General features: G+C 38.3%; 2 protein-coding genes across 2 annotated transcripts in view; one reads left to right on the top strand and one right to left on the bottom strand.

The window, feature by feature from the left end:
- The window catches only part of LOC131679305 (uncharacterized), a 615352-nt gene that overhangs the window by 308056 nt on the left and 285720 nt on the right, over positions 1-21576 (bottom strand). The window lies entirely within an intron of this gene.
- Positions 4855-21576, top strand: part of LOC131679306 (uncharacterized) — a 172644-nt gene continuing 155922 nt past the window's right edge. Inside the window, exons 1-2 of the mRNA XM_058960014.1 lie at positions 4855-6312; positions 21006-21346. Coding sequence (XP_058815997.1) covers positions 6249-6312; positions 21006-21346 — 405 coding nt within the window. The 5' untranslated portion in view covers positions 4855-6248. The remainder of the gene's footprint in view (positions 6313-21005; positions 21347-21576) is intronic.

The following is a 21576-nucleotide window of genomic DNA, read 5'->3' as shown; positions in this document are numbered from 1 at the left end:
TACCCCAGGGTTCCCACTTAGGCCCTTTTCTTTTTAATTTGTACGTAAATGACAATACCTTTATACTCAAACATCTAAAAGTGCTTATATATGCAGACGACATGAAACTATTCATGGAAATGAGAAATGTCAAAGGCACTGAAATATTCTAAAACGAAATCAATCTATTCCAAACGTGGTGTAGCAAAAGTCTACTCCAACTTAACGTAAAGAAATGTAACACAATAACCTTCAGCAGAAAAATTTCAAATGTTTTCATAGACATACACTCAGGCAACCAAATTGTAGAAACATGCAAAATTGTACGAGATTTAGGCGTAATCTTAGACTCCAAGCTCGCATTTGTGGAACATTATAATACAATAATAAATAAAGCAAATAGTATGCTGGGATTTATTGGACGTTTCAGCTACAATTTTGAAAACCCTTACACTATAAAATCATTATACAATACATATGTTAGGCCAATTTTGGAATATTGCAGCATAGTATGGAACCCATACACTGTCCTGTACGAAGAACGCATCGAATCAGTCCAAAAACAATTTATTTTGTAAGCACTTCGTAAACTAACTGGACGACATTTACTTATCCATCGTATAAAGCACGCTGCATGCTCATTAGACCTCTCCACATTTTGGAAAAGTTTTGAAATATACATGGGTCAGCTAAAATTTTTGTTCTAGGTGTGAATTCAAGAACTTTCGCCAAAAATGGCTTAATTTGGACATGATTTAGAGGTGTCTCCAATAAAAAATCGTGTGTTTGCTGTGTTTCCATAGGAAGATCACATACACTCTGATTTGATAGGCCCTACATGCCCACATATCAAAGATTGTTCCTTACACATATCTTAACATGTTTTAACAGGTGAACATAGCTCTAATCGCAATAGAAAATTTGTTAACTGGATTTTTGTATAGAAATGAATACCAAAACAAAGAAAAAATACTACTAATTTTCCTTGGTTTTGATATACTTTTCTATATGAAAATCCAGTTAACAAATTTTCTACTGCGATTAGAGCTATGTTCACTTGTTAAAACATGTTTAGATATGTGTAAAGAACAACCTTTGATGATATGTGGGCATGTAGGGCCTATCATATCAGAGTGTATGTGATCTTCCTATGGAAACATAGCAAAAACACGATTTTTTATTGGAGACACCTTTAAATCATGTCCAAATTAAGCCATTTTTGGCGAAAGTTCTTAAATTCACACCTAGAACAAAAATTTGAGCTGACCCATGTATATTTCAAAACTTTTTCAAAATGTGGAGAGGTCTAATGCTCATTAACACACAAACATTCAAAGAACGCCGCGAATTTGCCATGCTTTGCTTTATCAACGACATTATTTCTCAACGTCTACAATCCGCATCATTACTTTCGCAAATCAAATTTTATGCACCTAGCCATCAACTAAGAACTCGTAATTTATTCCAAGAACAATCTTTTAGGACAAACTATGCTAAAAATAGCTCCATCAATAGAATTATGCGTCGTTATAATGAAAATTGTGCAATAATCGACCTTTCCATGTCCAGAAAACAAATTAAATTTGAACTTAATCGTAGAAATAATGTGTAGTATATAAGCAAATATTGTACAGTAATGACCCGTTTTTATCAACCAGCCGAAAAATTTTGGTTGATAAAACAGGGAAGTTGATAAAATCGGGATTTTTTTATCTTCATTTTATCATCCTACATAATTAGAAGCAACCAGGGAACTATCTCAAGTTGTTAGTTGGCAGAAAAATCAAATCTAATGCCCTATCAGTGCAAAAAATTGTATTTAACCGAACCGTCCGACAGTTGTCTAATCCAACTTCCAAGCATAGGATCGATCTTAAATTTTGCAGATAGACTCATTATGAATGACAATGTAATCTGCCAACGAAATTTAATAGTTAATCTCCTTAAAAGTGCAATGCAGAATTTATTCTTTAATTAATTAGACACAGGGCGTTGGTAGTTCACAACTAATCTACGCCCATGTTCCAAAAATGACAAACGACTGACGAACAATTTTCAGCGCTAAAATCTGATAGAAATCAGAAAATTCTGAGCCTGTTGGTCTAGCCACGATCCACGATGATGTCTATTCATTTTATTTGCGAACGTGTACGCTGATAGCTTTCTTGTTGAGCGGGCGACTTTTAGTTTTACTAAAATCGGAAATGGATGTATTTGTCATGTTTTAAGTTTTTGTAAGCAACGACAGTGATGAATAGTTTTACAGGATCGATCTCACTATTCTAGTTATTAATATCGTATCCATGGCTAAGTCAATGAAACTTTCTCTTTCCACAAACTTACTATTTACTTTTTTGGTTATTTTATTAGTAGGAAAGTTATGCGAAGAATTTCAATTTTCAATTAACAGGTTTGCTATTTTTTAGGGTTTTTCGTCGTCAAACAATATTCCGTATCACATTTCAAAGAGTTTGAAACAGACACACGTATTTTTATAGAGATAGGTGGTTTGAGCCTGGTTCTGTGGCTTTCGACAGGCTTCGCCCGTTCTCATTGGTTCGGACAGGTTGGTGTGTTCCAGCTTACAATTGAATAGATTAATACGCTTCGATGACATAGAAGATAACAAACGAGAACAGGAATCTTGTTAGCTGATTCAATTCGAAGTTTGTTTAGTGAAAATTCAAGCGCGCTGGAAGGAGATCGTTTTAAAGGAGTAGATAAAGTAGAGAACAGATATCGCAATCTTAGAGACTAATATGCGCTAAATTGTATCTTCCGGACCGGTGTTTATAGACAGTTCGCAAAAATAAATTTTGTTTGCAGTTTGGCATGCTCACAACATAAAAAACAATATTATTAAGTAGGGGAGAGTGAGGACACTTGATCCTTGGGGATATTTGATTCCCTGGCCATATCTCCTAATCTATACACATAAAGTTATCACAATATAAAAAGAAAATCAAGTACTTGGTCGTTTATGATGTTTCAAAAACAATTCTGATGTATTACATTTGGTTTGGAAAAATTGTATAATATTTTAGAAAATATGTGTTCAAATCCATCTCGAAGATCTTTTCACAAATTTTTTGAACGGTCGTACGAGACCGCCGAACTAATTTTTTATGAATATTTTCAAGTACGATTACTTTTAAGGACTTTTGCCTAGAAAAACACGTTTTTCGAATAAAAAGTTTCACTACCCACACAAAAAAATTAAATTTTTTTCACCTCATACAACAGCTATCTTTGATCCCCGTAACACTGGGTATTCTTGATCCCTATCATTATTTCTCTCAAACTCTTTCGAATTGTACAGAAATAGAAAAACATAATTTTTATAACGTATCTGGCACTATTGATTGATATAAAATGTTTTCTACATGTGGGGGTGGGCGCAGCGTAGTTGGTAAATCGATTGCCTTGTACGGAGCGCACCTGGGTTCGAGTCCCGACCCCGCACATAGGGTTAGAAATTTTTCATAAGAGATTTTTCCAACCCGAACAGGCGAATGACCTTAAGGTTAAAACCTCCATAATCGAAAAAAAATTACATGAGCAAATGATGGTATACGTTATTGAAGGTTGAAAAAGCCAGTTAAACAGCATTGATTTACCGCAAATATTTTTCTCGACTTTCTTCTGTGGTTAAAGTTTGTCGTGCATCTAAAAAGGTAGTCTTAATAATTAATTTGTCAGGATAGGTGATTAGCTGAACTTTCGTATCTATAGGTCGTAGTGTGCTTTGTTTCTTTAGCCTTAGTAGGCGGGGGATCAAGTTACCACACGATTTTACATGAACATCATTTTGACATGATTTTTAAAACTATTCCTTTTACTGACAAACATAGTATTCGAATTTACACATTATTCATAGCTCTTACAATTCGAATTGACTACAAGATGGCGAATTTTGTAATTGAAATTTTTATTTCATTGAAAAGTTATGAGAAAAAAAACAAAAGTGGGATCAAGCGTACCCACTCTCCCCTATTCAATTCGTATTGCATACAACGTCACTTTCAATTGTTATGTTTTCCATGGATAATATGTGACAATTTGTTAGTTTATCATAAAAATTTTGCTTTTTTTGAAAATTGGAGGAAAATGCGATTCTAGTTCATCAATTACCTTAAATAGCATCAAAATTGGGTAAACTATTCTACAATTTGACTACTAACAGTGCAGGACCAACTACCTTGATTGAATATAATTGTAAGACTGTGGACCTGAATTGCTGGCATAAAAGAATGAATTAACGGCAGGTTGATAAAATCGGGTACAAAAAGTTCATAAAATCGGGGGTGCATAAAACCGGGAGTTTATAAAAACGGGTTGAAACTGTAATACCATTCTATGTAGTCCACATATGCTTGACGAAAAAAAAAAATAAAGTGAAACATACCGTTGCATAGGACTATTCTTCTTCTTCACAAATGATCTATACTCGATCATACATACGTACACAGGGCTTTACGAAGAAGGTTGTAGTCGTAATCCTTTCGATATCAAGGCAATTCTAGATCAGATCAAATTACAATAAACTTCACACTCTTCTAATGTATGAGTTTTTCGTTTACATATATGTTATCACGATTATCCTTTTGGACCAGTTGTATGTGTCGAGCGATTTTCAAGCGAAGTCACGTAGCTCCTTATATGTATGCATTTAGTCTGTGACTTATCCAGTCTATTTTCTAAAGCTTAGCAGTCAGAACCGAAACCGTAATGAAATGCACTTTATGCTACGTGTTAACTACTACTAGATAGTAGTTGTAAAGTGATTACAGAATGAAAGCTCAACCCAGCTTACAGACCAAAGCTGGACAAGAGTGTTTACGTAGCCCTTTCTGCACTTACGTAAAACACCTCACTTTAGCTTTCGCACTTCGCTCACGTACGGTTTATTGCTCTAATTAGTTCCGCTGCCGTTGTTGGCCCTTTTATCCCTAGCCGCCCACCGAACGGCCCGCGATGTACGGTGCTAATCACAAGAAACTAACTCTTTTGATATTTCAAAACGAATCGCTCCGGTTGGTACCTAGTGTACTTTTAACCTGCGCTGACTACGCTCTGATTGTTGGCAAACTATCCGGGAGGGACGCAAAACAAGCGACCACACAAGCTAATCACATTTCGTTTGCGAAGCGTTTAGTTACTGAATCCTGAGAGGATCGTCGAGTTTGTGTGGCCTTGTGACGACGAAACTAGACTGCAACTTTGTTCTCGTTCTGCCGGGATAGGAACGCTAGGCAAAGTGACTCCCCCCATTGGATGGCCCTTGAGCGTCCACTGAGGAGTTCGGACGAGAGACTGTTGGGGGGTACATGGTAGCATGGTTGTGACACTGCATACTGGTTCTATTCGGTGAAAGTTGTGTAATTTTGTCGGCTTTGAAGAGGGCCGTTGAAGGAAGTCAACTTGATAGTACGAGGAGAGAAAAAAAGCAAGATCAAAAGGATTCAGCGTTACCGTGCCAACGACAGAAGTGCGGTGTTCAGAGCTAAAGTGGACGAATGAAGTATCTACTGCAGTGCTAAACTCAAATGGCGGTCAAGTTGTTGAAAATTGTGTTTTCCAGGTGAAATACAGATGCTGTGTGATGTTCGTTTTCGTAAGGACGTAAGAGGAGTACGATGAGTGAATAGGAAAGTTTAAATGTCAATAAAAGCCGTGAAAATTTATTCCTAAATATTACGAGTCTGTTGTTACGGATTTGAACTAGGAATCAATCCGAAGGATTATGAGAATAATTCAGATACCCCAGAAACGGTGTTGCGGTACATGGTATAATGACTATTTGAACTTTAAAACACTGTGAGAATGGTCTGTTAATTCCCAGCACTACGAACTAAGCCATTACTTCTAGCATCTAATCGTCACAATTCGAGCGCTGTTCAAGTTTATCATTAGAAAACAGCTCAACAGCTAAACCCTCAGATAAGTGCAGCAGTGAACCGCCCCAGCTCGCCTTGCCAGTGTAGTGCACAGCAATTTATGCTTCGGTACAAGCACGCCCAGCCGACAGGAGAATAAACACTTCGGAAGCATCCTGGCTGCATGTGCTTCACAGTTCTTAGAAAACGTGCATCATCGCCACCGCAAACAGCCCCTGTGAAGTGGAAAGTGCATCCTGTCTGAGAGTGTTATAACACGTGGACTTGAAAGTTCGGAAATAACAGCGTTCGTGTTAGGTGGGTATCTAGCGGCAGGAAGCAGACCACCGAGGTGCCAAGTGCGTACCGGAACACCCGGGGTGGAAAGGAAGAATGCCGGGAGTGGTATTTCTCGTTTGTGTGCCGACGGCAAATTATGAACGGGTTCTAATTAATGGTAAGAAATACTTTGCAGTTTAATTTACTTTTAAATGCTGGCACGAGCATCGGGCTGCTTACTTGAGGGCACACTTGCTGTGTAGTTTTATTGGCTGTATAAGCTTAAACATATGCTAAGTCTCTTCCGGGGTTAAAGGATAACATTTACCGAGCGTTGTGTTGCAGAGAAGTTTATAATCTACTGCAGAGCGGGAGGCGGCCGACTAATTTTGTGCATTTGTTACGGCGGGAAAATTAATTTCTGGCAACTGTGAAGAGCAACTTGCACAAATTAGGTTAGCGAATCCTCCTTGCGGCGTGAGTGAGTGTTTTTCATTTCAAAAGTTTACTAGTATTCTCTACACCAGCTGGAATATTGAATAGTATCATTTTTCGAACTGACAGCTTTGAGTGTTCAGAGCAACCCATATCCAAGGTTAGTTCAAATGATATGATCAGTACTCCCAGCCCAAACGATAATATATATATAGAATAGGGCATTGCAAAAAAAATTTTTTTGAAAGGCCCCCTCTTTTTTTTCTCAAAGGCCCCCCTCTCATCTTGTGACAAATGTCAAAGTAAGCTCAAATGCCAAATTTCATTTGGACAATTTTAGAACCCCGCCCACTTCGCTTGAATTTTTTTGAAATTGGTGCTATGGGAAAATATGGAGGAAAAATACATTAAATGCTATAACTTTTGAAGTAGCAATCAGAAAATTACAATTTATACCTCTTTTGAAAGGAAATAATCTTAGTATTTGAATGGAGATATTTTTGAATCTAGGAAAATACGGAAAAGTGGGGTACTTGGTCATTTTGGACCCAAAATCCCATATTTTTAATGATTTTTTCTGCTCCGTGATGCAAATTATACATATTTTGTAGTTTTTCTAATGTGAAAAAATCTCAGAAATCGATCGGAATCTTTTTGACTTTAGTCCGAATACGAGAAGTTGGGGTTATAGGGCTTTTTGTCATTCATATTAAATTTTATCATTTTCTCATGCATATATCTCTATTATTCTTCAATCAATTTTCATAAAATGTAACTTGTTGAACGTGTAAAATTCTGAGAAAGAAAACAAAAATAAAAACGTTAAAGGTTAAATTCAGAAGCATCAAACTTTTTGATATTTACTCTACAAATCTCATTTTTTTCATTATTTGTCCTAATACCTCAACTTCTCCTATTTTTCCAGGAATGAAACTTTTCTCATGTGATCCCTAAGCATATTTTACACTTAAAGTAGTAAATTAAATAAGAATTTTGTTGTTAAATGGAGTTAATATGTGCGAAGTGTCAGATAATTTTATGTTCCTGAATTTTACCGGTAACGAAGCGATTTTTGTTATAATCCTAAAGGATTTTTCACGTTTAACAAGGTATAGCTTATGAAAATTGAGTAAAGAATAATAGAGATATATTCACGAGAAAATGATGAAGTTTAATATGAATGACAAAAGGCCATATAACGCCAACTTCTCGTATTCGGACAAAGGTCAAAAAGGCTCCAATCGATTTTTGAGATTTTTTCACATTAGAAAAACTACAAAATATGTATGATTTGCATCACGGAGCAGAAAAAATCATTAAAAATAGGAGATTTTGGAACCAAAATGACCAAATACCCCACTTTCCCGTATTTTCCTAGAAACAAAAATATCTTTATTGAAATACTAAGATTATTTCCATTCAAAAGAGGTACAAATTGTAATTTTCTGATATCTACTTCAAAAGTTATAGCATTTAATGTATTTTTCCTCTATATTTTCCCATAGCACCAATTTAAAAAAAAATCAAGCGAAGTGGGTCTAAAATTGTCCAAATGATGTGAAATTTGGCATCTGAGCTTACTTTGACATTTGTCACAATATGAGGCCCCCCATTCGAGAATTCAAAAAAAAATTTTTTTTTTGCGATGCCCTAATATAGAACATCGAGTTATAGTATTATACAGCTCATTTGATGTGGTGATTCGATTAGCGGTAAATATGCTGACAAAATTCGTGCAAGATACGCGTACACGTCCTATTTTCAAAAAAGCATGTACAGCAGGCACGTAGCTAGAATGGGGCTAGGGGGCTAAAGCCCCCCCGAAATGATTCGAAAATAAATTTCAAAAACATTATTATCAGCGACTTTAGCTTGTAGATCGTTTGGTTTGTTCCTTGTCTGAAGAACAAAGGAAACTTCTACTATATTATGTCCTAGTAATCTATCCAAATAAGTGAGTCGCAGAAGCAAGAAGCGGAGCACCGGCCAAATACTGTGATTAGTCGTGATTCGTATAAGACCGAGTATTTGTGATGAGGAATATTTTCTGAAGGTGAAAATGGAGGCTATATTTACGATCGCCACTTTCATTGAGTTCTACCACCTCAGGTGTTCTGCGCTCGTAGCGTTCAACAAATTGGATCAGGCGAAATCATTGATTTTGAATGATTTAAAGCCATTATATTTTAATGGTTGTGTATGACAATGCTGTGATTAAGATCTTCATTTGAATGGACGGTGAGAGAATTAATGTTCGGTTACAAGATCGGATACCGCTTACTTGCAGATACATATCACATATGGGAGAAATGCAGTACAAAACATAATGCGATACGTACAATTACACGTAGTATTCTTTGCACATATCAAAGGTAAACTAGTACGTTCCAGTTCTGTGAAAAAAACGTCACATTACGATTTATTTACCGCTGAACACAAACAATTACCAAATATGTGGCACATGTTCAGGTAATATTGACAACGGCAAAAGCTGCGTCAATATCTCAAAATCTACAGCAAGCACAATCATTGAGAAAATTCACAATCATAAAGACAACAAGCAAGCATGTTTCATAAAGGTAACAAGCAAGCATAAAGGCATCAACCACGATTATGACACGGAAGTGTTCAATAGCGAGATAGATATGAACGACCCCCTATACGCAGTTGGTGAGGAAAAAATATTTCCCTGCTTCGTAAACAGGTATCTACGTGCAATGGTTAAGAGCTTGCGTGAGATCTGTTGGACAACCAGTAAAACTCATTTTATTATTTTTATTATTAGAAATAGATATAACTGGATAACAGAACCACTGTTTGGATTGCCTAAAGCATTGAACCTAATTCACTAATGAAATATATAAAAATAGTAGAAATAGTTTAATGGACGACTGAGTGCTAAAACTCTCCAAAAGTGAACGCATCATCGCAAGTGATTGTCCCATTTAACAAAACTCAGATGCAATGCTCGATATTGCCAACTCTATTTTAAATTTAAATAACAGGTTTTTGAATTGTACCCGATTTGAATTACTGTATTAGGTCTGTACTCTTAGTATAATTACTAGAAATCACATTCAAGCATACCAGGCAAAAAAATATTTCAATTTACTGAGATAGCTGAGGCGACAGAATTTTACTTTCGCGTCATTTTAACGTATCATCATTTTCATTGGCACTTAATTTCACTTTCATGCGAGGAATTCGTTCCGTTCATGCGAGTTCGCAACACTGTTGCGACTAAAATGTTGTGACTGGTTGACTCTATTAGTTCAGTAATTTCGATTTTATGTCTTCAGTATATAGAAGTCTCACGATCTGTTTTTTATTCGTTTAGGACTAAACTGAGAGATGATCAGAAATCACGGAGGAGGAAAAAAGAATCAGCTAGTCTAAGAAGCCTCAAGAGCACCTCTTCTATCTTTTCTATGCACTCAGAACGAGTGCTTTCGGAATTTCGCTCTGATCCTCTCAATTCGGTTTGAATAAAAACGGCATTTTCGAAAACACATTACGTCTTCGTTATCTGCACAACATTCAACGCTAGGTGGAACAACGTTGATTGAAATGGTTACCTGAATTTTGGTAAAAGAAACCTGTAATCAAAAAACATTACAGTTTTTTTCAAGAAATCATGCATCTCTTCCAATCTTGATAATGATTGTAAAAAAACTTGAGCTAATTAAAAACGAACCAATTACTGAGCAGATTGCTTGAATTGACTTAGAAAGTGTAACTGCAACCATCTTCGCATCACGAAAACTGCCGCTGACAAAAAAATTTGCAAAAGATTCACAGAAATCGGATAAATTAAAGCAATTTAAAAACATAGAAATCTGAAAGAAAGTCTCTTCGGCACCGGAGAAGCAAGTGCGATGTGTTTTCTTTGATTTGTCGGAAGCAACTGTGATGCTAAAATTATTTAGCTCATCCATATTTATAGCTTCGAGTCATTCTAGTAGTGTCATCAGTGTTACATTCAGTGCTTCGAAATTTCAAAATCAGTTAACTATTTCTGCTTATCGAAACTGACATTCAGATTCAACGCCTCGGTCATTCATTAACTTTCTAACTGACTGAAATTTCATGCAGAATCGAATGTTTGAGTGCAGAGGAAATATAAATTCTTTCACCAACCAAAGCATTCATTTGTTATTATGTGGACAGTTCGAGCATTAATGAGCTCTATGCGTAATATATGTTTAGTGCATTTTCGCTCAATAATCCTTCTCAGAGCTAGCATAGAAACAAAATTCAGTTTGCTTCTGAAATCGAACATATGCGAACCCGAATGCGCTATGTCGGGAGAATGAATGACGAGGGAAACGAACCAAACATTTCCTTCATCACGGCGGGCAGGAATTGAAATTCGGTTCTCTTTCAAGTTCACGCAGAGATGTCAATTTTTTAAAGCTCTGGTTATATTTAACAAAATTTACGTAAATTGCAAGATAACAGTAATCAAGGGATTTCCTTTCGATTAGTGAAAAGTCCTACAGTAGATAAAATTCCGGCTAGTTTAGTAAATTAATTCATTAAAACATCTCTTTTGTATTGTCCAAAAATCCATGATTTCCGAATTGAAACCCGTAAGCTTTTGTGTGCTCAAATATAATATTTGCTTAATCTAGGTAAATACAGCTATAGATCTTATTTATGCTTTGTAGAGAAATCAGTAGTATTTTTTGTACACCCTTTACATGTCAACAAACAAAATTACTGGTCGAATCACAAAAATGAAATTCAAAATTTTACTTTTTATGTTTAATATTGAATGAAACTTTAAAAAAAATATTTATCATTAAATTCATTACCCCATTAGTGATAAACAAGCAATAAATTTTAGAATAAACCATAACATCAACCAGAATAGTCTAAAATAGAGTGTTAAAACATTTGCTTGGTCTCGTACAGTTCCTTTGGATTTGGTAGCATTGTCTTGAGCATTTCTCCAAATTTAATAGGATTTTTGTAGGATTCTATTGATTCTTTAAAGTTCTAGAACTATCCTAAATCTCTTAAATTCGTTAGATTTATAGAAATTCCCTGAAGATTTTCTTGAATTTTTGATTTTCTTAAAGCAGTTTTGTATATTTTGTTCGTGTAATAATAGCAATGCAATTTATTACACTACTAGCTAATATCCATCGCGCGTTGCTGCGACTTTCACCGAAATATGAGGAAAACACAATTTCTTCCGAAGTGCCATCTGGCGTGCAGATAATCCCCAACCAATAGCACGCGCCATAACAAATGCCTGCTATGTATAATTTTTTACGGCCTTCGGTTCAGCCGTTTGGGAATCCATAAATACAATTATTGACTTTTATATATATATATATATATATATATATATATATATATATATATATATATATATATATATATATATATATATATATATATATATATATATATATAGCTACCAGAAGAAACATTGTTTCTCTGATGATATATATATATATATATATATATATATATATATATATATATATATATATATATATATATATATATATATATATATATATATATATATATATATATATATATATATATATATATATATATATATATATATATATATATATATATATATATATATATATATATATATATATATATATATATTGTATTTTTTTTGTATTTGTATAAAAAAGTCCAACTGACAATTTGTCTAAATGAACTAAGCTAAACTAAGTTAAACTAAACACAATTAAACTAGTGACAATACACGACGACGAAGCTGCGAAGAATTCACGACGAAATCGAAAATTTCAGCAAACTCGTTGAAGCGGCGACTCATTGCTAAAATCGGACTATTGGCAGCGTAGTTAGTGCTGCGCATTTCAGAATGCAGCAGGGCTCGTAGGCAAAGAGAACGGGTAGGCGCGTAGAGGCTGATTTGCGCTAGTAGCTCCGGATCATCATATTCAGCCAACAGAATCTTTGACACGAAAGTAGCCTGCGCTGCGTTAAAGTATTAAGTCCTAAAAGACGACAACGGTCCTCGTACGGTGGCAGGTTTAACGGATCGTTCCACGGCAATCCACGTAACGCATATCGTATGAATTTACGCTGGACTGCTTCGATTCTAAGGCTCCACGTTGCTTGATAGGGGCACCAAACGACGTTTGCAAATTCCAACTGCGGGCGCACCAATGAGCAATAAAGAGCCTTGAAACACAGAGGATCCCGAAATTCACTGGAACTTTTGAAAATAAATCCCAGTAATCGATTGGCTTTGTCGATGGACGCAGAGACGTGATGAGTATACGTTAGCTTTTCATCAAGAATGACTCCAAGATCCTTCACGTGGTCGACGCGTTGCAGTTGAGTTCCTGCGATGTTATAGTTGAAGGTAAGCATATTTCTCGTTCGAAAATAGCTGATGACAAAACATTTTGCAACACTAAGGACCATCATGTTTCTTACACACCAGCTATAAAAGGTGTCGATAAGATGCTGTAGCTCACGGCAATCGGCTTCATTTCGTATAACAAGAAAAAAATTTAAGTCGTCGGCAAAAAACAGCTTTCCTCCACGCCTTAGAACGAAAACTGCATCATTCACGAACAGTGAAAAAAGCAGTGGACCCAGCGTACTACCTTGAGGAATTCCGGAAGTGTTGATAAAGGATTCTGAAACAATATCGCCAATTTGAACAACGACTTCACGGTGTACAAGGTAGGATCGAAGCCAATGGCAGAATCTAGTAGAACACCCTAGCTTATCAAGCTTTGTTATCAGTATCTCATGATTAACTCTATCAAAAGCTGCCTTTAGATCAGTGTAGATAGTATCCACCTGCAATTTCTTAGACAATTGTTCCAAAATGACGTGAAGCAGACGAGATTCGTCTCGACCGAACGTCCGGGGAAAAATCCGTGCTGGGATGTACTGATGTAGTGTCGACAAGCAGAAAATAACGCTTCGTTGATGATTGATTCAAATACTTTAGATTCGACACCAAGCGAAGTGACTCCGCGATAGCTCTCCATGTTGCATCTGTCACCCTTCTTGAATACCGGGAACATTACTGAGCGTTTCCAATCCTCAGGAAACGTTTGCTGCTGAAGCGATAGGTTAAAAATATATGCAAGTGGTGTTACAAGTAAGTCCGAATATTTTTTCAATACAGTTGAAGGTATAGCACTGAGGCCGGGTGCATAAGATGACTTGGTTTTCTGGATTGCAGATCTAACCATTTGTTCGGAGACAGTAAACACATCCATATCAACAGCACAAGCAGGAACGTCACGAGAAGCATTTTCGAGTTCGATTGCGGTTGGCGAGTCAGCTGAAAAAACACTTGAGAAGAATCTGGCAAACAGCGTACATTTCGCTACAGTTGTCGTGGCTTCTTCGCCGTCGTAAAGCATCCTTGATGGAAGTTCAGTTTCTTTTCGCTTCGTGTTGACAAATGACCAAAAGCCCTTCGGGTTTCGGCGTAGATTATTCTGGATGCGGTTTACATAGCGTTTGTACAGAAGCTTGTTGTAACAACGATACTCATTACTGGCTAAAGTGAACATGCGCTTAGAAAGAGGACACCGTCGATTTGTGTACGCACGTAGGGTAGGGTATATAGATTGGAACAAACCAAAATTTGGTAGGTTAAAAAGCAGAAGTTCCCGTTTTTGTGGGCGTGTGAACAACTCTTCTCAGATACATACAGATTGTTTTTATTGATTTAACTTTTTGGTCGTTAATGAACTTCAAAAACCCTAAAAACGAATATTTAAATATATTTAAAAAAGGCAATATAATTTTAAATTAAAATTATCCCGGTACATGAGCTAAGAGGTGTAGGTATAAATAGAAATAATTAGAAATGTACAGTAACAAAACTATGATTTTTCTTATGACAGTACAGTAATTTTACAATAATTCACAATAAAGCCTAATGTTTCGCTACAACAGAAAAACAATAAACTTCAACGTTAAAAAATCGACTTTTTATACATTTTTTGCACAGCAACAGTAACATTAAATGTGAATTCACTGTATCATTTTTTCGCTGGACAGTAAAATTAGTTTTTACAGGAAGTTTTATGGTAAATTTACTGCGGGAACTCTGCGTCGAACAATATTACAGCAGTAATAACCATAATATCTATTATTTTATGATTGTTTGTAGGTTATACGCTATTGACGAATTTCGCGCTAAATCGTATCCAGAGTTGGCAGCACCCTCTCAGATTTTAATTAAAATTTCTGTACATGAGAACTTTGTCACAGAAAGCCACTTTGCATACTTAGTTTTTTTTCCAAAAATGATCTAGACTGTCTTTTGAAAAGGGTCGAAGATTCCTAACCATTTTTATTTCAAATGGCTATAGTCTAAAAATGACAAATCCTACAAAAAATGTTTAACAAAATTAGTCCAATTAAAATATTTAAAAAAAAATCTTCATCGAATCCTACACTGAAAAAAATCAATTTTAAAAATTTAAAGTCGATTCACAAAAAAAACCCTATCTTTGATTTGGATGAAATTTTATTCCAAGATAGGTACCATACCATTAAAAATTCAAGTTGGGCACTTTTAAGGAAAAAAGTTTATTTTTTTAGTGTATTTTTATGGAAATCTAACCTAATGAAATTCATAATCATCTCAGAATCCAATTTCCCAATTGCTAGTTGCCTGATATATGCAGAAAGTATCAGTAACGAATTTGGTATATATTCATAACAAACTCGAATAAGGGCAAAGATAAGCCATTTAACATCATCAATATATGCGAGATTTAACTAAATACCATTTGGCAGTGTACGAAGAAGTATCTTCTCTATGTACCCGACCGGGAAGTAAAGATGGATGGTGTAGTCTCCAACAGGGGCCTTAACTGCAAAGTATGGGGTTCGCTCCTTCAAGAACCCTTTGCTTCGGCCAGTGAAAATTCTGGGTTTCAAGCAATTGCGTTCGGGAAAATCAAGGAGTATATGAACTTATTTTCCATCAGCCTCATTTCGAACCTTTCCCCGAATCTGCTCTTTGATCTTTTAAACGGGGCTAGTTTATCTGTTCGCCTTTTTGTGCCGCGAGGCATGAACTGCCGTTTTTGCAAAAAAAAAAAATGGTCCCATAGCGACTTAATCTAGAAACAAGGCACGCTGTGGAAAATGCAGCAAGAATCATGAAAAGTTTTCCTACTGTGGAGAGACTCCATATTCATATCCACATATCCCGCATATACGACTAATTTCTACGTTTGCTTGTACACTAAAGAGCAAGAGTCTGACCATCTCATTGTGGGAACATATTCTAATGTGCCTATAAAATTCCGAAAGAGGAAAATCAGTTTTCTCTCCTAAGCTTCCTCGTAAAGGCCTGAGAGTGTCCCTTGAAGGGTGCTGTTACAAAACCGAAGTAAGTGGTTCCTGGTCACGGTAATCTTGATGAAAGCTGAAAAACGTGATGAAAGCTGAAAAACGCGATTATTGGAACCGGTCCGTCGACGGATTAACGGACAGATCATCAGAGAAACAATGTTTCTTCTGGTAGCTAGGGCCTACGTTGTGTTTTCGATTCATCCTGTTACTGGAATACACGGAACGTTCGTCATATGATGACATCGCTTTTATGCTAATTACTATGGCAGTAGTGGTCTCCACAACATTGATGGTTTTATATTTACCTATCAACGACCATGCCCACATCATCACAGTTACAGGAGGCTCTCTGTTTGATGGAGCATGGAAAGCACTCTTTGTATTTCCAGGGGGAAAACATGGGAGTTTTTGAGTACTTTATCAGGAAAAATCATAGCAGATTACCTTAGTTTGAATTCATTCGCAGTGCTCCATTTCGGGTAATGGGAAGGCGGACACTTGGATTAGAATGATAATGACATGGTGGACAGTTGGGAAATTGGATTCTGAGATGATTATGACTTCCATTAATTCAGTTTTCGATAAAATTACACTGAAAAAAATCTGTTTGGACAAGGACAAGTTTTTTTAAAAAACTTTTTTTTCCTTCAAATTCATTCATTTCATTTATTTAGTTTAACATCAATTTCATGATAGCACTGAATCAACAATTTGCCTCCACAATACTCGATTTGTAGTTGCAGCTCTCCAACGTCGGTTACGCCCAACACTCGCCAAATCACGTTCCATCTGGTCCGCCCATCGTGCTCTCTGCGCTCCTCACCTTTTTGTACCAACCGGATCATTAGCGAACACCATCTTTGCAGGATTGTTGTCCGGCATTCTTGCAACATGCTCTGCCCACCGTATCCAGCCACCTTTTGGATACTGGGTTCGCCATAGAGTGCATCGAGCTCGGGATTCATCCTTCGCCGACACACACCGTTCTCCTGCACATTACCGAAGATCGTCCTTAGCACCCGTCGCTCGAAAACTCCTAGCGCTTGCAGGTCCTCCTCGAGCATGGTCCAAATCTCGTGCCCGTAGAGAACCACCGGTCTTATAAGCGTTTTGTACATGGTGCATTTGGTACGGGGGTGAAAGCTTGACCGAAGTTTCTTCTGGAGCCCGTAGTAGGCACGACTTCCACTGATGATGCGTCTTCGGATTTCACGGCTCACGTTATTGTCAGTCGTTAATAAGGATCCTAGGTAGACAAAATCCTCCACTACCTCGAAGGTATCCCCATCGATCGTAACGCTGTTTCCTAGCCAGATCCTGTCGTTTTCGATTCCGCCTAGCAGCATATAGTTTGTTTTGGACGCATTTACCACCAGTCCGACCTTCACTGCTTCGCGTTTCAGGCGGGTGTACAGGTCTGCCACTGTTCCAAATGTTTGGACGATAATGTCCATGTCGTCCGCAAAGCATACAAATTGGCCGGATAGCGTGAAGATCGTGCCCCGGCTGTTGAGCCCGGCTCGTCGCATCACACCTTCCAGAGAGATGTTGAATAGTAGACACGAGAGTCCATCACCTTGTCTCAGTCCCCGTCGAGATTTGAATAGACTGGAAAGTCCACCCGAAATCCTTACGCTATTTTGTATAACGTCCATCGTTGCTTTGATCAGTCGAGTCAGCTTCGCGGGAAAGCTGTTTTCGTCCATGATTTTCCATAGCTCTACGCGGTCGATACTGTCGTATGCCGCCTTGAAGTCGATGAACAGGTGATGCGTTGGGACCTGGTATTCACGACATTTCTGGAGGATTTGCCGTACGCTGAAGATCTGGTCCGTTGTCGATCGGCCATCGATGAAGCCGGCCGGATAACTTCCCACGAACTCATTTACTTTAGGTCATAGACGACGGAAGATGATCTGGTATAGCACTTTGTAGGCGGCATTCAAAATGGTGATCGCTCGGAAGTTCTCACACTCCAAATGGTCGCCTTTCTTGTGAATGGGGCAGATCACCCCTTCTTTCCACTCCTCCGGCAGCTGTTCGGTTTCCCAGATCCTGATTACTAACCGGTGCTGACAAGTGGCCTTTTTTCCGGGCCCAACTTGATGAGTTCTGTTGCGATACCATCTTTGCCAGCTGCTTTATTGTTCTTGAGCTGTTGAATGGCATCCTTAACTTCCCTCAACGTGGGAGTTGGTTCATTCCCGTCCTCAACTGCACTGACGTAGTCAAATCCTCCGTTGCCTTGGTCATCTGTACCTACATTCTCCTCGCCGTTTAGGTGCTCGTCGAAGTGCTTTTGATCACCTTACGGTTGTCCGTCAGCAGGTTCCCGTCCTTGTACCCCAAGAAATAATACCGAGAGGTAGTCTCTGGGGGGAACAATGGCGGAGCCCAATGGAGTTTAGTCGGTATTAATGGCTGCGTCACCATTCGAGCCCGACACACCCCCAGTACACCCCGTGTGGTAGCTTGGCATCTACTAATAGCACGTATACTGGGCTAGTACGTAAATGTATTCCCCATTGTAAAAAAGGGCTCCCGTCCTTATCCCTACATATTTCAAAGGCACAAATCCCCGACTATGTACGGGGAACGTGCCATTTGAGCCAATATATTCTGATACTGATTCTGATTCTGAGCTTCTGGTAGCACTTCCGTGTAACTTGGGAACGGCATAGCAGTTCCATTCCCTCGCACTCCGCTTCTTCCAGGCGGCGTTTTTTCTCCCGGAAGAGGCGTGTCTGCTGCCTCCGCTTCTGTCGGGTTCCATGCTGCAGCATGACCACTCGCGCCGTATTCTTCTCCTCCAAAACCGCTCTGCACTCCTCATCGAACCAATCGTTCCGTCGTCTCCGTTCCTCGTACCCGACAATGTCCTCAGCTACGTTGTTGATGGCTGCTTTTACTGTTCTCCAGCAGTCCTCTAAAGGGGCCACGCCGAGCTCTCCCTCGTCCGGTAACGCTGCCTCGAGGTGCTGCACGTAGGCAGTGGCAACATCTGGTTGCTTCAGTCGCTCCAGATCATACACAGGGGGCCGTCAGTACCGTACATGATTAATGACGGATAGTTTTGGGCGCAATTTAGCCATCACCAGGTAGTGGTCAGAGTCGATGTTAGCGCCACGATAGGTCCTGACGTCGATAATATCGGAGAAGTGCCGTCCATCGATCAGGACGCGGTCGATTTGCGATTCCGTCTGTAGCGGTGATCTCCAGGTGTAATGATAAGGGAGGCCGTGCTGGAAGAAGGTGCTACGAATGGCCATGTTTTTGGAGGCGGAGAAATCAATGAGTCGAAGGCCGTTCTCATTCGTCAGCTGGTGAGCGCTGAACTTTCCAATCGTCGGTCTGAATTCCTCCTCCTGGCCTACCTGAGCGTTTAAGTCGTTTAAGCGGTCGTATTCTTGTTCGAGCTGCGCGCAGAAACCGTCTTTGTCATCATCGGTGCTTCCGGCGTGAGGGCTGTGCATGTTTATTATGCTGATGTTGAAGAAACGGCCCTTGATCCTCAACCTGCACATTCTTTCGTCGATCGGCCAGCAACCGATCAGGCGCCTTTGCATATCGCCCATCAGTCCATCGCCCATTCCTTAAAAGTGTCCAACTTGCATTTTTGACGGTAGTTTGGGAACATAATTACCTATCTTGGAACAAAATTTTATCCAAATTAAAGATGTTTTTTTTGTAAATCGACTTTAAATTTTAAAAATCGATGTTTTGCAGTATAGAAGTCGATGAAGATTTTTTTTTAATATTTTTATTTGAAAATTTGGCTTATTTTGTGAAAATTACTCCTACAATATTTTTGCAGGATTTGTCATTTTTAGATTAAAGCCATTTGAAAAAATTGTTAAAAAAAAGTTTGACCCTTTTCAAAAGACAGTCTAGATCATTTTTGAAAAAAAAAAAAAAAATCGCTATAGGTATTAACCTTCAAAATTGCCTAAAATCTTCGTTGATGTTAGTAAAATGTCTCGAAATTTTGCAATTTTCGTTACAGTTAGCAAGACCTCTCTGAAGCTTGAGGGACATGCCGTACCTAAAGCTTGAAGAGGTTTTTTGATATTTATCACTTTTTTAATTTTGTGAATTTTTCTCGAAATACTTCGTTGAAGTTAATTGTGGGTTTCATGAAATGCACTTGGCGGCAGTGATTGCTGGGCTCTCTCCCTCCTACCATGGCTTGGTTTTGAAATGCAATAATATAGCAAAAAATATTTTAGTATGTATACTACCATAACTAACTATAAAATCCTCGTGCTCATGATTGAGAATGGCACAATTGGCCCACTAGGTGGTTTAAAACAAGTTCATTTGTAACACGCTACTTTTCCGAACTGCTAATATCAAATCTTAAAAAGTACTACAATTCGTTTGTAAAATTTAAGTCTTCTGTTTCGATTGGCTTCACAGGTGCTGGACAATAGCGGCGATAAGGGAACATTAAAAGCTTACGTAACAGATATCTGACGCAACAGTGGCCAAACGGCTAAAATGAATGAAATATGAATTCATCATAACATCGAATAATAATTCAGATGTGGTATCCACCTAAATCTAGAGTAACTAGAAAATATTGGTTCAATATAAAATTCAAATCTAATTACTAAAACTGCTAAAAAAATCCTTCCTGGATGCCACGCAAAAACATCCGTTCTATAGAGGTCGACGAGAGTGTTGACCTAATTTTTCATTTAATCTTTTTAACTTATCAACTTCGATAATTTTCCATTCTCCTACTTCCCCGTTGAAATCGATGTTCATCACGAATGGGAACAAAAAATTCTACGCTGCGCAAATTTGTACAAAGATAATGCAAAAACTTTTTTTTTTCGACAGTTCGTAAAACTTGTTATCAACCGACTGTTTAATTGCCTTTGAATAATTCATTCGGAAGCAGGACCTGATAACAAATAGCAATTTTGACTTTTAACTATTCGAATCACACAAAATCCGAGCCGGATAGTGGGGCACCAATTGCAATCATCTAGCCGTCAGCGAGCCGATTTGCTTTCCACAAATTTAGCACCCCGTTTGATGATTATTTACAAATCTCCCTTTCTCTTTCTATCCTCCCCTTCACACCACCGCTGATAGGATTGGAATTCGAAAACAGTCAATCGTTACCGCCCCCGATCCCACCCCACCACCAGCAGCAGCAGCAGAATCAGCTCGGCAATCTGAACATAAACGTACCGGAAAATGCAGTGCAATCGAGCGAGCAGAGCGAAACTGCTAATGCAATTCTGCGACTGGAGGTTGAGCTACGGGATAAGCACGCGCTGCAGCAGAATAATCGACGGCCGGGCAAACCACGACCATCGCCAGGGAGAGGGCCTCCGCCGCCACCACCACCGGTTATCAGTAGCCCATTCGCAGGCCATGGCGGCGGCGGTAACAAACGGCGGAACGATAATTGCTTTGTTCCGATGGAAAAGGTGAGAATTGGTGTTTATTACACCCAACGGTCGGTCCTTTTGCAGGTTAATGGTGGCGATGAGATTGATAAAATGATCCGCCTTTGTGTGCAATGTACCGGATTCATTGGATCTATTGGATCGTGCGTGTGGTGGTATTGGCGACAGAATTTATTTCAGTAAACTAATAAAATTTCATAGTTGAACGGTAGCAGGAACTGTACCGGAGACAGAGTAGCTCATGAAATTTC

The sequence above is a fragment of the Topomyia yanbarensis genome, chromosome 2, assembly GCF_030247195.1.
Source record: "Topomyia yanbarensis strain Yona2022 chromosome 2, ASM3024719v1, whole genome shotgun sequence".
NCBI classification, from domain to species: Eukaryota; Metazoa; Arthropoda; class Insecta; order Diptera; family Culicidae; genus Topomyia; species Topomyia yanbarensis.
This window is presented reverse-complemented; position numbering and strand designations above follow the sequence as displayed.